The sequence below is a fragment of the Aspergillus undulatus genome (genome assembly GCF_047715775.1).
Source record: "Aspergillus undulatus strain CBS 261.88 unplaced genomic scaffold BDV17scaffold_25, whole genome shotgun sequence".
In the NCBI taxonomy this organism is placed as follows: Eukaryota; Fungi; Ascomycota; class Eurotiomycetes; order Eurotiales; family Aspergillaceae; genus Aspergillus; species Aspergillus undulatus.
In genome coordinates, this window is record NW_027396629.1 from 64,648 (window position 1) to 78,060 (window position 13,413).

At 51.1% G+C, this 13,413-nt stretch overlaps 6 protein-coding genes across 6 annotated transcripts; 4 read left to right on the forward strand and 2 right to left on the reverse strand.

The window, feature by feature from the left end:
• The first annotated feature begins 869 nt into the window (after positions 1 to 869).
• On the forward strand, positions 870 to 1,629 carry BDV17DRAFT_91624 (uncharacterized protein). Its single transcript, XM_073765338.1, has 2 exons — positions 870 to 935; positions 992 to 1,629. Exon 2 carries the CDS (start codon positions 1,175 to 1,177, stop codon positions 1,532 to 1,534), a length of 360 nt encoding a protein of 119 aa, XP_073615363.1. The 5' UTR covers positions 870 to 935; positions 992 to 1,174; the 3' UTR covers positions 1,535 to 1,629.
• BDV17DRAFT_91632 (sodium:solute symporter family protein) lies at positions 1,520 to 4,056 on the forward strand. The gene is made up of 3 exons (XM_073765339.1): positions 1,520 to 1,876; positions 1,926 to 2,098; positions 2,146 to 4,056. The coding sequence occupies exons 1-3, from the start codon at positions 1,725 to 1,727 to the stop codon at positions 3,894 to 3,896; spliced, it is 2,076 nt and encodes a 691-aa protein (XP_073615364.1). The 5' UTR covers positions 1,520 to 1,724; the 3' UTR covers positions 3,897 to 4,056.
• A 371-nt stretch (positions 4,057 to 4,427) lies between these two features.
• On the reverse strand, positions 4,428 to 5,308 carry BDV17DRAFT_291454 (rhodopsin family protein; the record flags this gene model as incomplete). The annotated part of the gene is made up of 6 exons (XM_073762142.1): positions 4,428 to 4,605; positions 4,707 to 4,780; positions 4,871 to 4,895; positions 4,950 to 4,983; positions 5,124 to 5,177; positions 5,278 to 5,308. 6 exons carry the CDS (start codon positions 5,306 to 5,308, stop codon positions 4,428 to 4,430), a joined length of 396 nt encoding a protein of 131 aa, XP_073615365.1.
• A 264-nt stretch (positions 5,309 to 5,572) lies between these two features.
• On the reverse strand, positions 5,573 to 6,638 carry BDV17DRAFT_263739 (dynein light chain DYN2). Its single transcript, XM_073757933.1, has 7 exons — positions 6,487 to 6,638; positions 6,407 to 6,429; positions 6,325 to 6,358; positions 6,235 to 6,269; positions 6,161 to 6,187; positions 6,037 to 6,106; positions 5,573 to 5,984 (listed from the first exon to the last, which is right to left on the reverse strand). Exons 1-7 carry the CDS (start codon positions 6,515 to 6,517, stop codon positions 5,920 to 5,922), a joined length of 285 nt encoding a protein of 94 aa, XP_073615366.1. The 5' UTR covers positions 6,518 to 6,638; the 3' UTR covers positions 5,573 to 5,919.
• A 124-nt stretch (positions 6,639 to 6,762) lies between these two features.
• mrd1 (RNA-binding ribosome biosynthesis protein MRD1) lies at positions 6,763 to 9,823 on the forward strand. The gene is made up of 4 exons (XM_073765340.1): positions 6,763 to 7,033; positions 7,132 to 7,884; positions 8,117 to 8,389; positions 8,437 to 9,823. Exons 1-4 carry the CDS (start codon positions 6,806 to 6,808, stop codon positions 9,652 to 9,654), a joined length of 2,472 nt encoding a protein of 823 aa, XP_073615367.1. The 5' UTR covers positions 6,763 to 6,805; the 3' UTR covers positions 9,655 to 9,823.
• A 547-nt stretch (positions 9,824 to 10,370) lies between these two features.
• On the forward strand, positions 10,371 to 13,180 carry abaA (transcription factor AbaA). The gene is made up of 3 exons (XM_073765341.1): positions 10,371 to 11,036; positions 11,085 to 11,261; positions 11,311 to 13,180. Exons 1-3 carry the CDS (start codon positions 10,592 to 10,594, stop codon positions 13,080 to 13,082), a joined length of 2,394 nt encoding a protein of 797 aa, XP_073615368.1. The 5' UTR covers positions 10,371 to 10,591; the 3' UTR covers positions 13,083 to 13,180.
• Positions 13,181 to 13,413: the final 233 nt, after the last annotated feature.

Consider the following 13,413-nt stretch of genomic DNA (forward strand, 5'->3'; position numbering starts at 1 on the left):
GGGGAGCGCGAATCGACCTCCTCAACATCTTTGAACCTTCGAAAACCATATACCCCTTTACCACACTCTCTCATCTGCTTCGTTCCATGCGCCGGTGAGCCTGGAACGCACAGTCATGGACCCCCCCGACCCGATATTTTCCCTGGAGTGCTTTTAGAGCCAATACCCGTCTGCAGAACGGGTGTCGTTGAATATTTGTTTGTTTGCATTCGGTGCTCGGAATCGCATATGTTAATGCAGAGTCAGTCAAGTTAGTCTAGTTGGGAAACAATGCATCTGTATAGTATCGCCAAACTCAGTCTCAGTACGCTATAATTGGACCCCTCCGCCCACGATCCCAATCGCCCCGGCTCCGCCATCGGCGCTTGAACGGACGTACGCTCGGCAATCTATGCTTAGTTTTTTTCAAGATCTTATCCAAAATGTCGGCACCCGTTAGCCTGGGGAAATCGAAGCGGCCCAATGCCCCTCCAAACCGCCTGGTAACCTGGGCCAGGCTGGGGTGGACAAAGCGTGATGGCTCGACGACAGGAAGAGGGAAGGCCACAAAATAACCTTGCAGTGAATCTGACGGTCCCTGCAGGCGGTCGGGCCTAACTTTTCCCCAGTACCTTACCATGTGGCACTTGCTAGCCTGCGAGCCGGTGGAAGTACGGAGAGTGTGAAGCACGTAACCATGTCTATCGCCTTGTGCGGGAGGTAATCGGAATATCTGCTGGCAGGACTGGGGACATCAAATACCCTCAGGGCTGGAAGGAACGGGTCTATTCATACTCCAAATGGAGATTTGCAATGCTAATGCCCCTCTCACAGGCACCGAGAGAGCTGATACGGATCCTAGCACGGGGGCAACTCTCAGACGTATAGGAACTGAAGACAGTTCAGGCGAGTAGATCGATCGCTTGACATGCACAGACTACAGAGCACTCCGCGGAGTGAGCACAATGTCCCCGTATCCTGAGCGCTGGGAAGTTAACCACGATAATGATAGACTTTTAAAACCCCTGAAGTAGGGTCCGGGCGGGACAGCATCAAGCGAAATGAACCATTCAGATGGCGGGAGAGGAGAGCCAGATATCAACTTTAGTGGTGGAATCGAGTAAGAACCGTTATCAGTATCAGCCCAGCAAGTGAAGCTTTACCCTTTTGAATGACAGCATTGAACTTCCACTGAATGCGCACGACGGCCATGCCCGGGCCGTTGTACCGGGCCCGCTTATCTGTTTGTTCCTCCCTGCCAATGATCCTGCAAGAAGCTCTGCTGATAAGCCTGCAATTCTCCAATGGCAGCGCAAGATTACAAGCTTCTCCATCTCACCACGATAACGGCCGTCAAGCTGAGGTCAACTCACTCTCCTTTTCCACTGTTTTTCATAGTCCCAGCGGAGACAACCTGGAGAAAGAACCGATGCCAAGCTTCGCCCTCCATTACGAAACTAACATGGGTCTTATCAACGCCTGCTCGGGCTGGAGCCGGGGCCTTATATCATGCATTCTTATTCTTATTTATCATCGCTTCGACATTATTTCTTGACTATCGCGGCTGCAAGAGACGTTGCTTAATCCTTCTCTCTGCGGGATCGGAGATCTAGGACCCTATATCCGCCAGTTGTTGCGCTGATATTCGGTTCGTGTCAAGAAGCGTTGCACACTATTGGGACTTAGCCCTTCGTTTCTAGTTAGCAACTTGAAGCATTGTTTGCATTGCTTGCTTGACTATCCAAATGGTTGCTGTCACTGCTGCACCCGACCAAGAGGGTGTCGAGACCATTGTGTTCTCGCCTCCCCTCTCCCAAGGGTTCGGTTATGGTATCATTATCGGGCTGGGGTTTGCTTTTGCCCTGGTCATGATCTTCATCACTTGGTCTCTCAAGAGGTATGATAACTTCCTGGGCGAAATATGTGGCTAGCGCTGACAATCACAGGTATCAACATGAAGTTATCACATCAGAAATGTTCTCAACTGCCGGACGAAGTGTCAAGTCAGGTCTGGTGGCCTCTGCAGTCGTGAGTAGTTGGACTTGGGCAGCTACTCTTCTTCAGTCAACTGCTGTGGCCTACCAGTATGGCACTTCAGGACCCTTCTTCTATGCATCGGGTTAGTCTGGACCTGTGAGGCATGGAATGGCATGCTGACAGCTTTAGGTGCCACCGTCCAGATTATTCTCTTTGCAACGCTCGCTATTGAGCTCAAGAGACGCGCACCAAATGCACACACTTTCCTGGAGGCCATTCGCGCTCGCTATGGAACTGTAGTGCACTGCGTCTTCATCGTCTTCTGCTTGATGACCAACATCCTCGTCACTGCCATGCTGCTCACTGGTGGTGCTGCGGTGCTGAACACCATGACTGGCGTGCCAGTAGTTGCGGCCTGTTTTCTTCTGCCTATCGGTGTTGTGCTTTACACCCTCTTCGGTGGTATTAAAGCCACCTTCATCACCGACTACATGCACACGGTCGTTATCATCGTGATCATCTTCATCTTCTCCTTCTCTGCATACGCCACCAGCGACAAGCTCGGATCCCCCGGCAAGGTTTACGACCTGCTTGTCCAGGCTGCCCAGCGCAACCCCGTCTCTGGCAACACGGAAGGAAGCTATCTGACAATGCACTCCCGCGAAGGCGGCATTTTCTGGGTCATCAACCTCGTCGGCAACTTCGGCACTGTCTTCCTCGACAACGGCTACTACAACAAGGCCATTGCCGCGCACCCGGTGCACGCTTTCCCCGGCTATGTCATCGGTGGCCTCTGCTGGTTTGCGATCCCCTGGCTCTGCGCCACAACAATGGGCCTCTCCGCCCTCGCTCTAGAGGGAACCCGCCGCATCGCCTCCGCAGACGTAACAGCCGGCCTGGTCCTCCCCTTCGCCTCCGTCGAACTCCTCGGCTACTCCGGCGCAGTCTGCACAACCCTCATGATCTTCATGGCCGTCACATCCGCCTTCTCCGCACAGCTCATTGCCGTCTCCTCAATCCTCACTTACGACATCTACCAAGCCTACATCCACCCCACAGCAAAAGGTCAACGCCTCGTCTGGATCTCCCACGCCTCCTGCGTCCTCTTCGCAATCGCAATGGCCGCCTTCGCAACAGGCCTCCACTACGCCGGCATCGGCATGGGATACCTCTACCTCCTCATGGGCGTCATCATATCCAGCGCCGTCTTCCCCGGCGCCATGACGCTCGTCTGGAAGGGTCAAAACTGGATCGCAGCAGCCGCATCCCCGGTTCTAGGCCTCGCCTGCTCCCTAATCGCCTGGCTAACAACCACCAAATCCGAATTCGGCACCTTCTCCGTCGAAACCACAGGCGCGAACTACCCCATGCTAGCAGGCAACGTCGCGGCCCTCTTATCACCCGTCGTCTTCTCCCCAGTCCTAACCTACCTCTTCGGCCCCCAAAACTACGACTACGAAACCATGCGCGCAATCCGCAAGGTCGACGACTCGGACGTAGCAGCAAACGCGCACGTCAACCTCGAGCTCGTCCCCGGCGAAGCACGCACCAGCGCCGTCGAAGAAGAAGAAGAGACCAAAAAACTCAACCGCGCAGCGCTCATCTCGCGTGGCCTCACGATTGGAATGGTTATATGCTTCCTTCTTCTCTGGCCTATCCCCATGTATGGGAGTAAATATGTCTTCAGTAAGGGGTTTTTCACGGGGTGGATTGTTGTCGGTATTATTTGGCTCTTTGGGACGGCGTTTGGGGTTATCATTTTCCCGCTTTGGGAGGGGCGCAGTAGTATGCTCCGTGTTGCGAGGATGATGGCTCTTGATGCGGTGGGCAAACCCTGGAGAAACGCTGGGCAGGAAACTACGTTGGAGGGGGAGGGAGAAGGGGAGGAGTCTGGTGTGGCTACGCCGACTGAGAAGGCGGAGCCTAAGGATGTCCAGTAGATAATTTGGGGATTGAGTATAACATGGGTTTCTTTTTATGTGTTGGATGAGTTATGAGCGAGCCTGGCCCCGGTAGCCAGCGATTGTTCCGCAGGCAGGCTTGCGTTATGTGTTTGATAATGTATACCCCACTCGTTTATGGAGATGATACTTGACTTACCTAGATAGTAATTGCCATAGTTCTCTTTTCAATGGTTCTATCCAGATAGGGGTTATCCATATCTAGTAGATCTAAGTTATGCCAATCTCATCATTGTGTCTCGGCTCCTGCCACAACTATCATTACACCGTCCAACCTGAACGAAACCCTAAGTATATGAAGAAGAAAAAGAGAAGCAAGAATAAGAGCCCGCACCGAGCCATAATGCTTCATAATGAAACATGCCCCAGTGAACAACAAATGAAAGAAACCATCCATACGTCGATATCTTCCCCTTCCCCATCTCTTCCCAAATCACCCCCGGAGACAACAATCACACCTCACACCTCACCGCCCCCATTAACCATTCTCCCTTGCCTACTCGGCTTCAATTACTTATACCCATACTGCTGCGGCGGCGGCGGCGACGCCGATCCAGACGCAACAGGCGGTCCCTGCTGCTGCTGCTGCCAGTGCGGCGGATGACCGCCATAGTGCGCTTGCGGTGGCGGCTGCGGTCCCCATACGTTTGGTGGGGGTCGCGTATCTGGTGTTATGTCGGGGCGGTCGCTGTGCGTTGTTAATGGATTGGATGGAGGGGGCTTGGTTTGGGAGGGAGGGGAGGGATATTTGAAGTTGGATTGAATGGAGTGAGGTGAGTTGAGACGTACCGGAGGTCTTGTGTGAAGCGGCATGTGTAGCAGGTTACTTCTTTGTACTTGTGTAGTGCTAATGGGATGAGAGGCTGTAATGTAGGTGGGATGGGTTAGTTTGTTTTCTTCATGAGTGCAGCTTGACTTCGAGAGTTGAGTCTCGATGATAAGGGGAGGTATACAATGAAGCAGATTGTGAAGAACGGCCTAAGATTCCATGTTAGCTATTGATATATTCTAGTTAAAGGACAGGGAACGTACCATCGTGTTATACACCGCCCATTCCAGTGATTACCTGCCAGCATCAATCCATATTAGTCATTGTTCTACTTACTTCCAATCCGAGGTTGATATGTGGCTCAGGAACAGGGATCCGCTCAAGCAAAGCATGCAAGACTAACCATGTACGAAAGAGAAGAGGAAAGGAGAACGTACAGTTGTAGCAATAAGCCCTAACATTCTCGTACCCCTCGAGTATGGACGTGAATTCTATGGGATCGTGTCAGTGGCTGGTGGGTATCGGAGTACCTTACTAGTACTCCGGTTCGGGTGGAGGACTATGACGAAGAATCCGGGGTCCAGTACTAACCATGCGTCCCGAATGTGATGCAGATAGCCATGGTGGTTGGGCCTCGGACTGACTAGGACGTTCAAGGAGAAAATAAGATTTTGGCTCCAGCAGATGGATTTGAGGCTGGTATTGAGGATTTGGGGCCTGAGTGTGAGGAGTCGGGTGGTAGATAAAGGGTGAAGGCAGCAGTTAAAGAGACATCCGGTGTTGACGTGTGGCGCTGTGGCTTGGCTCTTGGCGCCCATTAACTTATGAGGCCTGCATGGCACGTGCCTTACGAATTCCTTCACCTGCCCAGATTTTGGTGAGTTAAGCTTGATGAGTTGGGCATCGTGTCGCCCGAGATGTTGTTGGAGTGAGTGAAAGAGTAGAGCAGACTATGAATATGTGTTTACATGTCGATGACAGAGGATACGGGATATATCAAAGTATAAGTCCGAGACAATAGATTTTACCAATAATAACACCGAACAGCAAATATAGTAACAGGAGGTTTAAAGAAGAGATGTATCACGTTTGGCCTAGAAGCACCCTCTCAATGCGATAGGGGAATCGTAACAAAAGTGGTATTTATTGGAGGTGCGAAGCAGCATGGCGTTTTGAAAGCTCGGATGGCGCTTCTAGGGTCCAGCGATTGATGTGGGTATGTTTTCGCAGGCTTTATTGCGTCTTGAAGAGGAGAATGGCGCAGTGTCCGAGGTAGAAGTAGATGAAGTGCTTGGTTTCTGGAAGACGTCAGTTCGCGCCCATCGTCCAAGATCATCCAGCTGTATTCACCGTGTGTCACAAAGCTGCCAAAGTTCCTTCCAACAACACAGTGCCATGTTGCGCCCTTGCGGGAGTCAAACTGTTTTCATTGTAAGATTCGGGGATCATCGTAGGCAAAGTAGGGATCGCGGACTTCTCTCTTGATGTATTGGGCAATGTCCTAGGCGCCATTAGCATGAGTTAAACAAGAATCTGCAAGAAACATACCTTCTCAATGTGGTACTTCTCCATTGCCTCGATAGCTAAACAAATTAGCCCAAATTGCTCAAACCGCCGAAGGTGCTCATATATCCGTACCAACTTCAACAGCCTCTTGCTGCATGTCCTCCGACTAGCACATTATAAGCGTCAATTCATCTTCGTAGTGGGAAGCTCTTACCATGTCAACAGACTTGATTTGGGCTAGAGTCCGCGTTAGTCGAACCCGAGGGGCAGCTTGTATGGTGCTGTAAGACTTACGTTCCAGCTTGTCCTTCTTTTCGGCGGCCATCTTGAGTGTAGTTGAGCGCAAATAGTAACACAGGCGATTAAGTTCAAGCAGTTGATAGCAATTAGAGTCGGCAATGATTCACAGTATCTGTTCAGCAGACGTGTGGTTCAGCTTGTTGATTGTTTGGCGGCTGCGCTGGAAACTCCGCGCGAACACGCACTGACCACCGCCCACATATCTCACCGCCCTCGGCAGTATGAAAGCAGAAAAAAAAGACGGCCAAAAACTTTTCAAGCTTCAACTTTCTTCATACTGCAAGTGGCTTTGAAAAGCCCACAAACCACAGCCATGGAGAGCACAAGAGTATTTGTCTCTGGCCTTCCACCGACTCTATCGAATGATCAACTCAAGAAACACTTTGCAACCCGCTTCCAAGTCACGGATGCTCATGTCCTGCCGAAACGCAGGATCGGCTTCGTGGGCTTTAAAAGCTCCGAAGTGGCCCAGCAAGCTGTTTCTTACTTCAATAAGACATATATGAAGATGTCCAAGATTTCAGTAGACATTGCTAAGCCGGTATGTCTTCCTCTTGCCTACCTTGTCCTGCTTCTTGTTTTCCCCGTCGAGCTCGCTGACCAGTAAAGGTGGTCTTGTAACTGACCAAATGACTCTAGATTGACGCAGAACCTGATGCCCGCAAGTCCGGGAAGAACAGTAAAACACCTCTGCCTAGTGATGCCGCTGAAAGCACCCTCAAGCGTAAACGCGATGGCGAATCTGCCCCCCAGGATCCCAAGACCCAAGAGTATCTCTCCCTGATCCAGCAGCCTTCTAAGACCCGAACATGGGCGAATGATGATCAAATTCCTCCCCCGGTTGAAACGGACTCACAATCAAAGGAGCAGCCTGCCGATGATGATCACACCCAGGAGGAACTGACTTACGCTCAGAGGAAGAAGGCAAAGTTGAGTCAGGACTCGAAGACGGACTCATATGCTTCAGAGAATGTGGGTGGCTCACCGAACGCTGGTGAAGAAAATGTCGAGTCAGCGCCCGACGGCAGCGATGAGAAGCATGAGGAACAGCAGGACCAGACAACTGAACCTGTCTCTGATTCTGATTGGCTTCGCTCAAAGACAAGTCGTCTTCTCGGTCTTCTCGATGAGGATGAACAGGCAGCGTTCACCGCCCCTGCACCTCTGTCGAATGATGCGCCGATGGCTGACTCGACTATTGACACGCCTAATGTTGAAAACGTCGAGAAGCCAGCTGTTGATAGCTCCGAGAAAGCGCCCACCGCCCCAGAGGTTGATACGAATATTGAGAACATTCGCATTTCTGCACGATTGTTTGTTCGGAACTTGTCTTACGACACGAAAGAGTCCGACCTTCAGCCATTGTTCTCACCGTTTGGCAAACTCGAAGAGGTAAGGCTACTTTTTTTTTTTTACTTTTTCTCAAATACATGTATCCACCTTACGGTGTACCCCTGCTTGAATGATGATATCTACTGATAGGGACATCCGATGCAAAAACAAGTGATGTGATTCAGGAGGGAGAATTTTAGTAGATGCCTCCCGTTATCTGATAAAGCAGCTTCCTTTTTGTTTATTCTCGACTAGCTGTTTCGGAACAATTGCTAATGTTCTGGTTCCTCAGGTTCACATTGCATTCGATACGCGATCAACCACCAGCAAAGGATTTGCATACGTTCAGTATGTTAGTCCCGATTCTGCTGTCGAAGCGTACAAAAATCTCGATGGCAAGCATTTCCAGGGTCGGTTACTTCACATTCTGCCGGCATCAGAAAAGAAGACGCACAAGCTGGATGAGCACGAGCTGTCGAAGTTGTCGTTGAAGAAGCAGAAGCAGATCAAGCGAAAGCAAGACGCTACTTCTTCTACATTTAGCTGGAACTCGCTGTACATGAACGTGAGTACATTGTTCTTGATTCGAATGAATGTAGCTAATCCTTACAGGCCGACGCCGTCATGTCTTCAGTTGCTGAACGGATCGGTGTTTCCAAATCTGACCTTTTGGATCCCACATCAGCCGATGCTGCAGTCAAGCAGGCCCATGCGGAAACGCATGTGATCCAAGAGACGAAAGCCTACTTCAAAGCAAATGGCGTAAATCTGGATTCCTTCAAAGAGCGTGAGCGTGGGAACACCGCAATTCTAGTAAAAAACTTCTCGTATGGCACAAAGAGTGAAGACCTCCGCAAGCTGTTTGAGCCATTCGGACAACTTACCAGGCTCTTGATGCCCCCGAGCGGCACGATAGCCATCGTGGAATTTGCACGGCCGGACGAAGCGCAGAAAGCCTTCAAAGGACTCGCATACCGCAAACTTGGAGACTCGATCATCTTCCTGGAGAAGGCACCCAAGAACCTCTTCGAGTCGAATGTGCCGCCCCAAAACCCTCTGCCAGAAGCCAAAGCTGTCCCTCAAGGCTTCTCAACGGCGGATACCTTTGCTGCGGATGAAGAGGATGAACAGAATCTGGCCACCGCGACGCTGTTCGTCAAGAACCTTAACTTTTCTACAACTAACCAGTCTTTGGTAGAAGCGTTCAGGCCGCTGGATGGCTTCGTTTCTGCTAGAATCAAAACCAAACCTGACCCCAAGAACCCGGGTCAAACACTGAGCATGGGATTTGGCTTTGCCGATTTCAAGACGAAAGCGCAGGCGCAGGCTGCTCTCGCTGTTATGAATGGCTACACCCTCGACCGACACGCATTGGTAGTAAGGGCATCTCATAAGGGCATGGATGCAGCGGAGGAGAGGAGGCGTGACGATACAGCAAAGAAGATCGCTGCTCGACGTACTAAGATCATCATCAAGAATTTGCCATTCCAAGCCACGAAAAAGGACATCAGATCTCTTTTCGGGGCATATGGCCAGCTCCGCTCTGTGCGCGTGCCTCAAAAGTTCGATCGATCTGCTCGTGGATTCGGTTTTGCTGATTTTGTAAGCGCTCGCGAAGCGGAAAATGCCATGGATGCGCTGAAGAACACGCACTTGCTTGGCAGAAGGTTAGTATTGGAATTCGCGAACGCGGAAGCCGTCGATCCTGAAGAGGAGATTGAGAGGATCGAAAAGAAGGTAGGGGAACAGCTGGACAGGGTCAAGCTACAAAAGCTCACGGGAGCCGGGCGCAAAAAATTCACAGTAGGGGCCCAGGACGACGAAAGCTAGAGAGCCTAGAGTCCCTTCTCCCTGTTGATAGGCACCAAAAGCAGGTTGACATACGCGATATCGTCCCTTGCGTCCGCGACAGACGCAGTCAACACGTTCCTGTCAGTTCCTACATACATACGCGTCCTGCAAAGCGCCGTCCGTATTTGCTTCCGAAACTCAGATACCCTGCATCCCATCTATATCTTCCTGGGATCCTGTTCAATGTGATTTGTCTCCTTTACTCCTATACAAACTAGGTGCTCGCACCCTGGATATCAGAATTCTCCTAGGGCTACGAGCGTTGACTCTTGCATTCCGGATCTACTCTACCGTAACACCCTCTACATTCTTTATACATGGCGATGCACGAATGCCAATTGATCAACTGCATTCCACCGAGCGATCTTTGCCACTCAGACGCTTTTCGTCACTCATCTATATCGACTGTTCAGCGGTTAGCAACGTCTGTCGTAAAAATTCCGAAAGGCCGTGAACTGGGTCGTGCTCCCTGAGCGCCCCTTGCATTTGTTCCGTCAAGCTCTGGCTCGTCTGATTTGCTGCAGCGGAGCAGTCACTGTCTGCCCTAGGTCGTGACCTTGGCCAAACGCGTGAACCCTCAGCAGGAGCTTCCTCCGCCTTGGGGACAGTGCAAGTTGCCCTCGAGGGGGTATGTACCTACCAAACAAGCAGCGTGTCCCAACAATGCTACTATCGGGGATGCATACATCCTCCCTCTCCAGGGGGGATTCCTGATCTCTCGTATAAACACCATGCTGCTCGCTTTTCACATTCTCTTCCCCAGGCTCTTACATTCTCTCCTCAAGCATCTACGTTCTTCATTGCTGTTTTGTCACCTTCTGCGTTCTTTGCCAGACGGTAAACATTTGGGCAGCTCTCAACATCTTGTTCCTGGAATTTGTTCTCATTCTTGAGAGCAAATCGTTGGGTTTGCTCCATGGCTACCGACTGGCAATCCGAGTGCATGGTATCCCAAAATCAAGCAGCTCTGGAGAGCGTAGAGGCCCTTTCAGACCGAGCTCTTCAGAATACGTCTGGGAACGTACAGACTTACTCTGACAGCTTCGTTCATCATGATTCTACTGGACGTGATGACCACCTTCAGCAGTACACCCTCAAGTACCCTCACCCTCCAGTACCAAGTCATCCATTGCCGACTGCCACTGCCAGCCTTTATCATCCACAGCTTCTCAGTCATCGGTATCAGGTGAAGAAGCTGCGTCGCCTTCAATCAAATGGCCCATCGTTTGCCGGCTCTCGGAGGGCTAGAAGCTACCTCAAGTCTCAGAAGTATCTGGAATACAGGGCTCGGCCACGTCGGGACACTGGCAAGGATGGGGAGCCCGTATGGTCGGATGAACTGGAGGACGCCTTTCAGCAAGGTAAGCAGACCCTGAACTCCGATTTGAATTTCACTAACAAGACTGTAGCTCTCGAAGCGAACCCGCCTATGGGTAGGCGAAAATGGTCCGAACGTGGAAAGTCCTATGGCCGAAACGAACTGATCGCGGAATACATCTACAAGTTGACCGGCAAGCGCAGGACAAGAAAGCAGGTCTCCAGTCACTTGCAAGTCCTTGATTCGTTCCTCAAGGGTGATCCTGACTGTAAGATGAACCATGGTCATTGATAAACTCATGATCTAACAAGTCACAGGGGAAAGACTTGTCCGGGAACAAGCAGCTGATCGCTCAAGTACCCCAACTCAGCCAGCCGGACCCAGGTGGAGGACATCGCTGGACAGTTTACCATCGAGCCACTACAGCAGTCACGTAACTCCATCTTATCCTGAACCTATGAGGTTGATGCCTCCGTGCAGTGCAGATCTGCAGCTACCCCAGTACTCTTCCACATCAACTCAACAAGCCATGAACATCAATATAATTCATGTTCTTAGCTTTGACATGTGGGTTAGCGTTCCGAACAAGCCAGACCGGATCGACGATGCCTTCCATGTGTATACCCGCCTTCAGGGCGACCAGCGTCAGGCGCCTATGCCGCTGGAAGACCTGAAGAACTGGAGGACGTCATTCCCTCACCTGAACACATCATTCTCAGACGTTAACGATCCATTGAACTGCGAAACCATCCTCCTTGAAACCAACCTTGAGTTGATGGACGATTTTCCTCCCATGGGTTCAAGGTTGGGTATCCATCTGGAGCTAGACATAGCAAATTCATTTTCCGGAGGCGCGCCAATGGTCAACCAGATGGAAGACTGGACCTGCAGTACTTACATCTACGAAGATGGGAGGCGGACAATGGAGGCATATCACAACCTCACTAAGCCGCATACAACAAAAGTCAAACCTCCATTCGAGTCATCATGGTGGGCGAAGACTTTCACGAAACTCACGCAAGAAAAACGCGAAGTCGAGAACAGCGGACACCCTCGTGCTGCCGATGAGCACACGCGGCGGTACTTCCACACCTTGACTGCAGTACAAGAAATCCGGGCTAGTGCGCCCTCCAGCCTTCAACGCCTGTCAAATCAGTATCCTAATTCGCCTGTGGAAGAAAGCAAGAGAATGGCAATCATTATCTGGAAGTTCCGCCAGACACGACCAAATGAAGTCGGCACGACAACATGGCGAAAGCTGGCTACTTCGCCAGACCGTGCCTTGACCAATAGCCCTAGGCCCAGCACCGCCATTGATCCTCCTCCTCCTCTGTCCTTGGATTCTATCCTGCTAAGCAAGCCTACTCAAAACATATACCAGGCGCCTCCGCATCACGATCTGCTCCACTATACTGCCCCATCACAGCTGTCCTGGCCCTTATACCAACTGTCCCATGACCACGTCGCCAACCTGTACAATTCCGCAGGAGCCTTTGATTTCCTCAACAGCATCACGAAGCCAGAAGAAGGGCTGTCCGATAGGACAGCGTCTACTTCGGCACTCGATCCATTCCCCAGCCTCGCACAGCAACTCTCCAGCCAGCCGGGCGTCAACACCTCCAGCAGCGCACCAATGATGCTCCAAAGCCTCCAGGTCCCCGACTTGTCCCTACCACCAAATCTGGGAACTTACGGGCTCGGCAATGAGAGCCATTATGTACCATCGCAGCACCACAGCATTGGAAGCTTACGCGACCACAGCAGCAACGACTTGAGTAATTATTACATACCAAGCACCCAGTCACTCGAGGATATCAGTAACAGCCACGCACCATGGTTCACTACGAGCACTACGATATCTGGAGACACAGGCAGTGGCAACTATAACCGTCTTCCCTTCACCTCACCCGACCATTCCGCCGCGGTATCGCGCGAGTCGCATCAGAATAACAGCTTCGAGGGACTATTGCCGCCTGATGACCTCGTAGGGATCGTTGGAGGGTTAACCAGCGACCCTGGTATGAACGGGGCGGGCCCCGAACATACCGCTTCTTCTTATGCCGAGCATACAACGGCCGAGGTTGTATAGCTTGATGCCGACGGTAATGCTTCACTGTTATATTCAAAGACCAATATATGGCGAGCCCCATTACGGTGTAATCTATAATGTTAATCATGGCTGCAAAAAAAGTTGTCTTGTTTATTTCCTGCTTCCTACTTTCTTCTATTATGATTCCCTAGTCTCTTCGTTTTTCTTTGATTATTTGCTATGAGGGGGAGCAATATAGTCTACTTTTGCCTGAGGTATTCGTCTGTCAATACCATTTATTACTTCTTCATTCTAGCCCCAGGCGACAGCCACACTCAATTCAATAGAGCAAAATGACCCGAGTCTTTGACATCCGCGATCCGCCCAGTAT